Below are 12888 nucleotides of genomic sequence, written 5' to 3'. Positions count from 1 at the left end.
CAAACATGGCGACTCGAAAATAATATTAGAGCATGCCAAAGACACTATTAGCACTCGAGCATGCTCACTCATCACTAGAGAAAAACAAAAAAACTGAGCTGAAGTAGACTTGAATGATATGCATGATGTAAAAGCATCTCCAACAAAGTGTTAATCCACACAGCCGGGAAGCTCATTCATTGCACAAATAGCTGTGTAAGCTGGTACTGCAAATATGCGTACTATGAGAAGTGCTCCATAAACCGGGGTGCCACGCCAAAGCAATTAGTCACAGCGGCTACACCAAAAAAGAAAACGGATGGCACTCACCGTTTAAAATCTTCTTTATTCCAATACTAAAACATCGGCATAAGGAGGATGGGAGCGGGAGTGGAAATGACAGCCGTTTCGCACTGCAGTAGTAGGAGACCAGTAGAAGCACTACTATGCCGATGTTTTAAAGTATTGGAATAAAGAAGATTTTAACCGGTGAGTGCCATCCGTTTTCTTTTTTGGTGTAGATGATGTAAAAGTATGTTCACACTTGCCATAAAAGCAATGTGTGCATATACGCTAATGAAAATAAATACGGTAAGTAAAAAAGCAAGTGCATTAAATAATTAACATAGGGTACTTGGCAAACACCTTTTTGATCAAAAAAGTATAAAGCTGTCCCACCACTCATCACCTATGGTAATATATTTAGTCGTTTCTGAACACTTCTGTTGAGCAATCTTTGTTTTCTCCTACGCCTCATTGGGGTACCCAGACAGTGGGTGTTATGCTGCTTGCCACTAGGAGGACACTAAGTAAACACAGAAAAAAAGTCCTTAACCCCTTCTCTGTTCCTCGAGCTCTGACGGCTGCGGTGGTCCGCGCATGGATGGACAACACCTAGTGACACTGCAGGGCCATCGATATTCCTCCCAGGGACACGGCATCAGGACCGCGAGTAAGCTTCATCTGCTCTCAGAGAAAAGCTTAACCCCTTCGCTGCACATTCCCTGCAGCTGCAGTCCAGGCTCTACTTGTAACCCTTTCACGGGCACTATGTCTCAGTCTAAGGAAGCAAAAAGGGGGCTAATAAGAAGCGCACTGAGTTCTTTACTGCTGGTACCTCTTGCAAGACTGCCTTGCCCAGTACCCAGACTAATCCGCTATGCACGGATTGTGACCCGGCTTGTGCTAAAACGCCATTCGCCACCGCTGCACGGTGCTCCCTGCGTTTAGTGCCCCTGTGTGAGCCGCGTCCTTGTCACGGTCTGTGGAATGAATGACCAAGGCTATAGACTCCTCCGAGAATCCTCTTTCAGTGAGAACGCGTCTTTACCGCCCAAGAAGGGCTTTGACGACGGCCGGGAACAGTCCGCCAGCATGGGCCGTGCTCGTTCAAGGGATCCTCAGGTCTCTAGAAAGTGGACGCATGACTCGTCCCCTAGTCACCCTTGCACTTCAGCATCGGCGAGTTCTGTCTCTCGCTCTCCCTCTCCTAATGTTCGCAGAGAACATGTGTCTGAATTCGAGTCTGACATATCAGTCCCTCAGAATTCTCCGAATGTCCATGAACCGCTTGATTCTCTGACAGTCAGTCGACAAGTTTCTGACGTTGGGCGAGGAGAATATTCCCGCTCCGGGACACGTTACCTCCTTTAAGAAGACTAAACGTGTACGCAGGGTATCTGCCAGCCATCCGGAGTTGAAGGACATTGTCTAGAAACGTAGGAACCGACCACATAAGCGGTTCACAGGGCAACAGCCTATCGAGGCTAAATACCCCTTTACTCCAGATCTAATGAAGGATTGGTTACAGTCCCCCTCGGTGGATCCTCCTGTATTGTGTCTTGCTCCTAAAATGCTTCGATCCGTTTCTGAGGGCTCTTCAGTCAGAAACCCCTCCGATCGTCAAATTGGCTACCTCGCCAGTTCAGTTTTTGGAGCTTCAGGAGCGGCATTTTTCCCATCTTTCGTGGCGACTTGAGTGGCTATGACAGTGGCCACTTCGGCAGAAGTCTTAATTACTGCCTTCCAAGGTAGCAATCCTCCTCCGGAGACAACCAGTGTCGCTAAGTAGATAATTCGCGCAGGGGATTTTGCAGTAGATGCCTCTTTAGGCTGCTACTTGCGCTGCTAAGGCAACGGCTAATGCAGTCTCCAGAAGAGCCCTATGGCTACGTGACTGGCGGGCAGACTCCACCTCCAAGAGATTAAAGACTTCTCTGCCGCATCAAACTGGTTGCCTGTTTGGACAAAAAACTAGACCAGCTCGTTTCTGACACTTCCGAGGGGAAGAGTAGGTTTTCGGAATCAACAGCCGACTCGTTTTTTTCGACCTTTTTTCGCAACAGCTCCAGCTGGTCCTCCACAACCTTCACTTCCAGATCAGGTCAGTCCCCGCGTGGAGACAGAGGTTCCCAGGTCTCTCACAGACCTAACTGCTCTTGGAAACCCAGGCCGACAGCATCTGGATCTAAGGAAGCAGATCCCATAGATCCTCTACTCAATGACTAGTTGTGGTATCTGGCAGACACCGACAAAGTAGGCGGCCGTCTGCTGTCATTAAGTCACAGCCTTCCTTCGGGCCGTTCATGCGCCGCAAAGGGACGGATTCATCCTTCCGGTCCCTCAAGATGAATGGTTCACCGGTTTTTTATTCAAACCTTTCTTTGTGGTTTCAAAGAAGGAAGGAACCATGCTGCCCATACTGGACTTCACGCTGTTAAATCTGTTTGTCAAGGTACAGCGATTCCGAATTGAATTCCTCCGATCGGTGTCGCCTCCATGCAAAAGGGAGAGTCCCTATCATCCAGCAGTTCCTGCGTTTTGCAATTCGAGAAGAACACTTCTAGTTCGTTGCCTTGCCCTTCGGTCTCACCACCGCCCCCAGGGTCTATACCAAGGCCATGGCAGCGGTCATGGCCATTCTCCACACTCGGGGAGTGGTGGTACTGCCATATCTGGACGACCTGCTGATCAAGGGTCCATCCCTTCCAGCCTGAGAAATCTGTGGATATCACAGTAAATACACTTTCTCGCCAGGGTCGGAAGATAAACTTCGAAAAGTCTTCCCGAACACTGGTCCAGCAGATTTCCTTTTTGAAATTGATCTTGGACTCTTCCCGCTGGTTGGTCATTCTTACTCCAGAAAAGGCCCGAGCCTTACAACAGGCAGCACAGACCAGTGGATGGCCATGGAACAAGGAGGTGGAATAAGATTCTGCAGGTGAACAACTGGCTACGTCGATGGTGCCGTCAGCAACGATTTGGATTTCTGGATCACGGAGTGAACTACTTATACGATGGACTACTTGCTAGAGATGGGGTGCACCTTACGAAGACTGGAAAGCATGTATTTGGAAGTCGCCTTGCTACACTTGTAAGGAGAGCTTTAAACTAGAACAACATGGGAAGGGAAGGAAGACCAGAAAAAGCCATACACCTGACAAATGCTATTGAGAACTCTGCTATTAGAAGTGGAAAGGAAGAACAAAGACGAAAGAATCTAATTAATAAAAATATTGGAGAATGAGAAACCAATCACAAACTAAAATGTTTCTATACTAATGCACAAAGCATGGGCAACAAACAAGGAGAATTGGAACTACTAACACAGGAAAAGAAATATGATGTCATTGGAATCACTGAAACTTGGTGGGACAATACACATGATTGGAATACAAGACTAGAAGGATACAACTTATTTGCAAGAAACAGACTTGATAAACGAGGAGGGGGTGTCACATTGTATGTTCGAAACGTGTATATCTGCACAGAGATTGAAGCTTCAGAGACTGGGAGTTCTGTGGAAACTGTTTGGGTAAGAATACAAGGACAGAACAATGGAAAGGACACCATTGTAGGCATTTACTACAGGCCGCCTGTGCAAGCTGAAGATATGGATGAACTCTTTATGCATCAAATGGCCAAGTTCTCCAAAAAATATGACATAGTTGTCATGGGAGATTTCAACTATCCAGACATTTGTTGGGAATCTCTCTCAGGCAAAACTAACAGGTCAAGGAAATTCTTATCCTCTCTTGCTGACAACTTTATCTTCCAAAAGGTAAGGGAGAAAACAAGGGGAACTGCTACCTTGGATCTAATCCTTATAAACAGGGAGGAAATGGTTGAGGAGGTAAAAGTGGCTGGGACCCTAGGAGGTAGCGACCATGCTATTTTAGAATTTTGGATAACTAGAGGTGGAAGACCTGTGAAGACTCAGACGTCAAGGTTAGATTTCAGAAAGGCAGATTTTAAGGGATTCAGAAAGAGAATTGGAGGGATCCAATGGCTGGATATCCTAAAAGACAAAAATGTCCAGGAGGGATGGGAAATCTTGAAAAATGAAATTCTCAAAGCACAGATGTTAACAATTCCGAAAAGAGGGAAGAATAGGAAGCATTTAAGGAAACCAGGATGGATGAACACAGAACTTAAGCACATGCTAAAAAGGAAGAAAAAAATGTTTTTAAAATGGAAAGAGGGAGGCATATCTAAAGATGAATATAATGCTGTCTGCAGAACCTGCAGGGCAAAAATCAGATTATCTAAAGCTGAAAATGAATTGAGGCTTGCAAGAGATGTCAAAAGCAATAATAAAGGATTTTGGGGATATGTCAAAAGTAAAAGAAAAGTCAAAGATGCTATAGGATTTTTACAGGATGAAAATTATGAAATGGTAAGACAGGATGTTGAGAAGGCTGAACTTTTAAATTCCTATTTTGCATCTGTTTTCTCTCAGAAAGGAAATGTAACATCAACTGTTATTCACTGTACTATTAAGGGAATAGAAGAATCCAGGATATCTATATACAGAAAGATAGTGAGGAAACACTTAGCTAACCTAAATGAATTCAAGTCTCCAGGTCCAGATGAATTACACCCCAGAGTACTGAAGGAGATAGCAGAAGAAATTTTTGAACCCCTCTCCATAATCTTTGAAAATTCTTGGAGAACAGGAGAAGTGCCAGAAGACTGGAGAAGAGCAAATGTTGTTCCTATCTTCAAAAAGGGGAAGAAGGTGGACCCAGGCAACTATAGGCCGGTAAGTCTGACTTCTATACCAGGGAAGATCTTTGAACAAATTATTAAACAACATGTATGTCAATACCTGGATAAGAATGAGGTGATTAAACAGAGTCAGCATGGGTTTGTAACTAATAAGTCATGTCAGACTAACTTAATTTCCTTCTATGATGGTATCACTGATTGGGTGGATCAAGGAAATGCTGTAGATATAGTATATCTTGACTTCAGCAAAGCATTTGACAAAGTCTCTCATACAATCCTTATTGAAAAAATGACTAAGTATGGAATAGACAAGGCAACTGTTAGGTGGATTCATTACTGGCTTAGTGATCGGACCCAAAGAGTGGTCGTAAATGGCTGCACATCCAGTTGGAAGAATGTCTCAAGTGGGGTACCACAGGGCTCTGTCCTGGGCCCTGTACTGTTCAACATCTTTATCAACGATTTAGATGAAGGAATTGAGGGTAAACTGATTAAATTTGCTGATGACACAAAGCTAGGAGGGATAGCTAATACTAGAGAAGAGAGAGAGAGGATTCAAAAAGATTTAAATAAACTGGAGAAGTGGGCAGCAACTAACAGAATGGTTTTTAACAGGGAGAAATGCAAAGTACTACATCTGGGCAATAAAAATGAAAAAAGCATATATAGAATGGGAGGAATAGGGCTAAGTGACAGCACATGTGAAAAAGACTTGGGTATACTAATAGATCACAGACTGAATATGAGTCAACAGTGTGATGCAGCAGCAAAAAAGGCAAATGCAATTCTAGGATGTATTAACAGAAGCATACAGTCTAGATCACGTGAAGTCATTATTTCCCTCTACTCCTCTTTGGTCAGACCTCATCTGGAATATTGTGTCCAGTTTTGGGCACCACATTTTAAAAAAGACATCAACAAACTGGAGCAAGTTCAGAAAAGAGCGACCAGAATGGTGACCGGTCTGCAAACCCTGTCTTATGAGGAAAGGTTGCAGGATTTGGGATTGTTTAGTTTGCAAAAGAGAAGACTGAGAGGAGACTTAATAGCTGTCTACAAATATCTAAAGGGCTGTCACATTGTAGAAGGATCAACTTTATTCTCATTTGCACAAGGAAAGACTAGAAGCAATGGGATGAAACTGAATGGGAGGAGACACAGATTAGATATTAGAAAAAACTTTTTGACAGTTAGAGTGATCAATGAGTGGAACAGGCTGCCACGAGAAGTGGTGAGTTCTCCTTCAATGGAAGTCTTCAAACAGAGGCTGGACAGACATCTGACTGGGATGATTTAGCGAATCCTGCTTTGAGCAGGGTGTTGGACCAGATGACCCAGGAGGTCCCTTCCAACTCTACGATTCTATGATTCTATGATTCTTTCCCGACTGGTTTCTCACTCCATACGTTTTCAGCATGATAGTTCTCGGAAACATGGTGGCAGCGATGGGAGCAGTCCCATTCGCACAGTCCCATTTCCGCCCTTTACAACATGCGTTGCTGTTAACTTGGGACAAGAACCTATTCTCCCTAGACCGCCGGTTCCTTCTGTCACTGCGGGTCAGACGAGTCCCCAAGCGGGGGACACTGAAATCCTCCCTGAGTTAAGGGAAGTTCTTTCTCCCAGTACGATGGTCGGTGGTGACCATCGATGCCAGTCTCCTAGGCTGGTGTGCGTTTTTTTTCTTCGTCACCACACAGCACAGGGTCGTTGGTTAATTCGAGAGTTACGTGTCCCCATCAACATCTTGGACATTCGAGCGATCAAATTAGCTCTACTGAGTTTCCACCATCTCCTCACAGGTCACCTCATCAGGATCCAATCCGACAATGCCACGGCTGTGGCGTATATCAACCGTCAGGGGGGAGCAGGATGGCCATGCACAGAGTGAGTCATATCCTCCATTGGGCCGAGACCAACCATTCGCCCATCTCAACAATCCACACCCCGGGTGTGTACAATTGGACGGTGGTTTTTCTCAGTCGCCAAGGCCTTGCCTCAGGAGAGTGGTCTCTTCATCCAGAAGTTTTTTTCAGCAGATCTGCCATGGCTGGGGGACTCCGGATGTGGATCATATGGCCTAAAGACTAAACAGGGTTCCTTGATTCATTACCCAATCGCACGATCCATACGCCATCCGAGCGGACACCCTAGTTCTGCCGTGGCACTGGTTCCGGCTCCCGTGCATTCTTCCCTTGCTCCCGAGGGTCATCAAGAAAATTAGAGCAGAGGGAATACCAGTGATCCTAGTCGCGCCAGATTGGTCGTGCCGGCCATGGTACGCAGAACTAGTACAACTAGTTGCCGGCTTTCCCTGGCGACTTCCAGATCGCATGGATCTACTCTCACAGGGCCCGATTTACCACCAGAACTCCGGGGCCCTGTCTTTGACGGCGTGGCCGTTGAATCCTGCTTTTTAGCACAAGCTGTTTTTTCTCCCGATGTGATCTCCACCATGATTAATGTTAGGAAGCCTGTGTCCATGCGCATTTATCACCGCACCTGGAGAACCTTCTTCTCGTGTTGCAAGGACCATGGTCGATCCCCAGTGGTGGTTTCTCTTCTTTCTATATTGGAATCCCTACAATCCGGATTAACGTCAGATCTCGCGCTTAGCTCGCTCAAGGGTCAGGTTTCAGCCTCGTCGGTGCTATTCCAACGCAAAATTGCCACCAAACTTCAGATGAAGACATTCAGAGAGTCTCCCAGGTGGCGCCTCCATATATTAAGGGCCATTGGAATCATGGGACTTTAACTAGGTTCTCGGAGCCTTACAGGAGGCTCTTTTCGAACCACTGCAGGACGTACCACTAGCTATTCTCTCTTGGAAGGTGGTCTTTCTAGCGGCAATTACGTCAGTTACACAAGATTCTGAATTGGCAGCCCTGTCCTGCCGTCCTCCGTTCATGAATTTTCATCAGGACGAGCCAGCTCTCAGGACGTCCCCGTCTTTCCTGCCCAAAGTCGGGTCGTCTTTTCATCTCAATGAAGAAATTGTTTGGCCTTCCTTCTGTCCGGCTCCGGTCCATTGCATTGAGAGGGCCTTCCACACCCTGGATGTGGTCAGGGCTCTGAGACGGTACATCTCGCGGACGGCTCCCTTCCACAAGTCAGATGCCCTGTTCGTACTTCCACAGGGGCATAGGAAGGGTCTTGCCGCTTCAAAAACCACGCTAGCCAGGTGGATTTGCTTGGCTATTCAGGAATCCTACCGTATCCGGGACACACCTGTCCCAGCAGGGATTAAGGGGCATTCTATCCGCTCAGTGTGCGCCTCTTGGGCCATTCGGCACCAGGCGTCGGCAGAACAGTTCTTCAATGCTGCGACTTAGTCCAGGCTGCATACCTTTACAAAACATTACCAAATTCATTCTCAGGCCTGTCTGCAAGGCTGTGACTTGGTCCAGTCTGCATACCTTTACAAGCATTGCCTAATTCATTCTCAGGCCTCTGCGGATGCAGTTCTTAGCAGACGCATCCTGCAATCTGCAGTACAGTGTTGAGTCAGTGGTACATGGGGTATTAGCAATTGTATGTTCCCCACCCAGGGACTGCTTTAGGACGTCCCACCATCTGTGTCCCCCAATGAGGCATAGGAGAAATAGGGATTTTTGTGCACTCACCGTAAAATCCTTTTCTCCAAGCCAATCATTGGGGGACCCAGCACCCACCCTGTTTGGCCTATTGGCTCACTGTAGCATTTTTAGGTTTTGACAGGGTTATGATTATTGTCATTCGTTTAATGCTCCTACTGCTTTTTTCACTGAACTGGGGAATTCCCAGCCAGCGAGAGGGTGTATACTGCAGGGGAGGAGTTAACTTTTTTTTCTGTGTTTACTTAGTGTCCTCCTAGTGGCAAGCAGCATAACACCCACGGTCTGTGTCCCCCAATGTTTGGCTCGGAGAAAAGGATTTTACGGTGAGTACACAAAAATCCCTATTTTTTCACATATATTTCCTGGTTACCATTTATAGTTGACTAGACAATGCTGTATCAACGGGCCTTATTGACTTTTAATAGGTTAACCCCTTTCTGATGTCAGACGTAATGATCTGTCTGTGACCTGGGCCAATTTGACCATGGACGGATCATTACGTCATCGCGATCACGGGGGTGCGTAGGCAATCGCCGCCAGGTATCAGCTGATTCTGACAGCTGAAACTCAGCACTAGGTGCCAGGAGCGGTCACAGACCCCGAAATACTGCGATAAAACAAGATCGCAGCATTCCGGAAGCTGGCAGAGGGCTGACAGCACCTCTTCATTTTGATCGGAGACCCCGCGGCGTGATGCGGAGTCCTGATTGTTGCCATGGTGACACGATGTTGCCATGACAACATCCGGGTCACCAGAGCTAGGAAACTTGTTGATCATGCGCAGTGCATGATTAACAAGTCGTTGTCAGTGCAGTGCTGACAGCTTCTATGGCATTGCGATGCTGCTTCATCTGCATGCTATAGAAGCGATCAGCCTGCAAAAAATGATTGTCCCATAGTGGGACAAAGTGGAAGTTATAAATTGTTTTTACTTTTTTCTATCACCAAATAAATATTTGAATGAAAAAAAAAAATCTAAGCAATAATTCTAAGTTCACACATAGTGGAACTCCCGCAGAAGTTACCGTGGGAATTCCATTCCGCGGGAAAATCGCATTTTAAATTCCCGCGATTTTCCCACGGAAAAACTAGCAATTTGCAAGTGTAATTAGCTTGCAGAATGCTAGCGTTTTCCAAGCGATCTGTAGCATTGCTTGGAGAACTGATTGACAGGTTGGTCAACTTTTTACTATTGAGGCTGCCTATGCAGCATCAGTAGTAAAAAGATCTAATGTTAAAAAAAAATCAGGTTATATTCACCTTTCGATGTCCCACGCAGCGTCCCCAGGCCTCCGCGATGCTCCGGCAGGTCCCGTTGCCAGTGATGCATTGCGGCAATGACCTTTGATGACGTCGCGACGTCAGCAAAGGTCATTATCGCAATACATCACTGGCAACGGGACCTGCCGCGTGTATCGCTGAAGCCTGGGGATGCTGCGTGGGACATCAGAAGGTGAATATAACCCGATTTTTTTTTTTTTTTTTTTTTTTTTTTTTATTCTATTTTTCACAGGGATATGGTACCCACATCCCGGAGGACAGTCTATTCTCCTCCGGAACGTGGGTACCATCCGCAAATGTTCTGCTTACACAGCCCACAATACATGTAGGGTATTGGAACACTCAGGAAAAAATGGACCTCAGTTTGTTGTAAAAAAAAAAAAATTTCTATTATCCCTTAGAAAAATTAAAGCGAACCTGTCAGCAGTTTTGGCCACTATAAGATGCGGCTACTACCTTTCAGGGCTTATCTAAGCCCCCATTCTGACTTGAAAAATAAGAAAAATGAGTTTTATTATACTCACTGGAGGAGGGGAACCGGTCCAATGGGTGTCGCAGGTCCGGGTCCGGCGCCTCCCCTCTACTTGCGATGCGGCCTTCCTGTTGCTTCATCGCTCCCCATCATCGCGCTCCCGCTCAGGCGTACTTATCTGTCCTGTTGAGGGCGGAGTAAAGTACTGCAAGTGCGCAGGTCCTTGGGCCTCTCTGACCTTTCCCAGTGCCTGCAGCTGCAGTACTTTACTCTGCCTTCAACAGACCCCTCAAACTGACTTCAAATGTGAGGTGGTCCCTAAAAAAAAAAATGGTGTTGTAAAAATGAGAAATTGTTGTTTTAACTTTTCACCCTTATAACTTCCTAACAAAAGAAAAATTTTTTGGTTCCAAAATTGTGCTGATGTAAAGTAGACATGTGGGAAATGTTACTTATTAAGTATTTTATGTGACACATCTCTGATTTAGGGGCATGAAAATTCAAAGTTGGAAAATTGCGAAGTTTTTTTAAATTTTTCGCCATATTTCCGTTTTTTTTTTCACGAATAAACGCAAGTCATATCGAAGAAATTTTACCACTAACATGAAGTACAATATTTCACAAGAAAACAATGTCAGAATCACCAGGATCCATGGAAGCGTTCCAGAGTTATTGTAAAAATTGGCATGGTCATTAACTGCAAACCACACTTGGGGTAAAGGGGTTAAAAGGGTTTTCTGCTTCAGAAACCTGTCCCTTGCTGCAGTTTAAAAAAAAAATTGCAATACTCGCCTTCCCTGGGTCCAGCGCTGAGTCTCCCCCTCTGCTCCTAGTGTATGTTATTGGGTGAAGCATTGTAGCCAGTCAGTGAGCTTAGCAGCTCTGCATGAGTAGACGACACAAGCTGCACAAAGCCGCTGAGCTCACAGATAGGCTACAGCCTTATGGACGTGATGCCAGTGCCTCAGATAATAAGGAACGCTGGGAGACTCTGCACTGGGCCTGAGGAGGGTCCAGCTGTTTTTTCTTTTTTTTATTTAAAAAAAAAAAAAAAAAAAATAACCTGCAGCCTGGCTAGTGGGATTTTCCTAAACCGAAAAACCCTTTTTAAGTTTTCAAAAGTTTTGACTTCAAAAGCAGATCTCAGTACATTGCTATTCTTGCTCTAACACTTCATGGGGCAGCCTTGACACTGGATGTGGCTCCTCCAAATACAGTAAGTAAGATCCAAGTTGTAAATGATTACCAAAACTATGAATATACACTTGCACCATGTTTAATCGTGTAAAGGAAATAATTTGTTTCCACTGTAAAAAAATATATGTGAAGAGAAATGAAGAAATAAAGACCCACACCATCAAAAAAAAGACATGAATGAGCAAAGCCGTTAAGATCTGAAACGCCGCAGCACTCATCTGGGCAGCTTTCCTAGTTGGTTATTACCTATAGTTGCACTGTAGCTCACATGTTACATACACGTGCGCCATATGTCAGGCCGGTGTACGGAGCATATTTGGTGGCTCCTCAGCACATTTTCTGTCGCCATCTTTTTAGTGAGGTTGGAGATCTGTGGTGTTTATTCTTCTATATTCTCATTTTTCAGGAATCTGTTTTCTCAAGTGTGGCAAAGAACATAGTGGAGTCTTGTATGAATGGCTACAACGGTACCATCTTTGCTTAGTAAGTAAATGTCTTGCTAACATATCCCATTACTTTTCCTGACCAATTGTTTGCCCTCTAAGTGTGTAAGCAAGAAATGGGATTTACCATATATAATCGAGTATAAGCCTACCCAATTATAATCCGAGGCACCTAATTTTACCACAAAAAACTCGGAAAACTTATTGACTCAAGTGTAAGCTTGATATACATGGCCCTCCTCATCCCTGTCCTGGTGTGCATGGCCCCCATCAGAAAAACATAAAAAAAAAAATCTATCCTACTTACCTTCCCTGCGCTCCTTGGCAGGTTCTTGTTCCAATACCAGCAGCTGATTTATGCTTGTAAGCAGTGCATGGCAGTGACGTCATACGCTGCCTACAAGCAGAGGACAGCTGCCATTAGTTATTATTAATAAAGCTTATTAACCCTGTAAAAAAGATTTGTAAATTCATCTCTGAACAAACTTTCACTCCCCTGCAAATAACTGGTCTTGCATGCTGCCTTGCCATGTAGGAGTGCAGTGGACGCATTACAGTGCAGAGCATGGACTGTTCCAGGTTGTACATACGGTATTTTTCGGACTTCAAAACGCATCGGACCTTAAGACGCCACCTAGGTTTTAGAGGAAGAAATTAGGAAAAAAAATTTGAAGCAAAATATGTGGTCAATTCTGTACTTAATATCCCCTATCCTGGTAAATATGGTCCTTTCATCCACATCCTGATACACATGGCACCCTCATCCCTACCCTGGTATGCATGGATCCCTCATCCCTATCCTGGCAGGAATGATTGGCCCCATCCCGGGATGCGGGGCTCCCATCCCCTCCAACCCGGGATGCGGGGCTCCCATCCCCTCCAACCCGGGATGCGGGGCTCCCATCCCCTCCAA

The 12888-nt window shown here is 45.4% G+C and overlaps 1 protein-coding gene across 1 annotated transcript in view; it reads left to right on the top strand.

Annotated features, from left to right (window-relative positions):
- The window catches only part of KIF15 (kinesin family member 15), a 183337-nt gene that overhangs the window by 25447 nt on the left and 145002 nt on the right, over nucleotides 1-12888 (top strand). Inside the window, exon 4 of the mRNA XM_073550085.1 lies at nucleotides 11939-12015. Within this exon, the coding sequence (XP_073406186.1) occupies nucleotides 11939-12015 (77 nt within the window). The remainder of the gene's footprint in view (nucleotides 1-11938; nucleotides 12016-12888) is intronic.

Source organism: Dendrobates tinctorius, unplaced genomic scaffold, assembly GCF_039654945.1.
Source record: "Dendrobates tinctorius isolate UK_male_01 unplaced genomic scaffold, ASM3965494v1 ptg000162l, whole genome shotgun sequence".
Classification (NCBI taxonomy): domain Eukaryota; kingdom Metazoa; phylum Chordata; class Amphibia; order Anura; family Dendrobatidae; genus Dendrobates; species Dendrobates tinctorius.
Note: the sequence above shows the minus strand (reverse complement) of the source record. Positions and strands in the feature narration are given on the sequence as shown.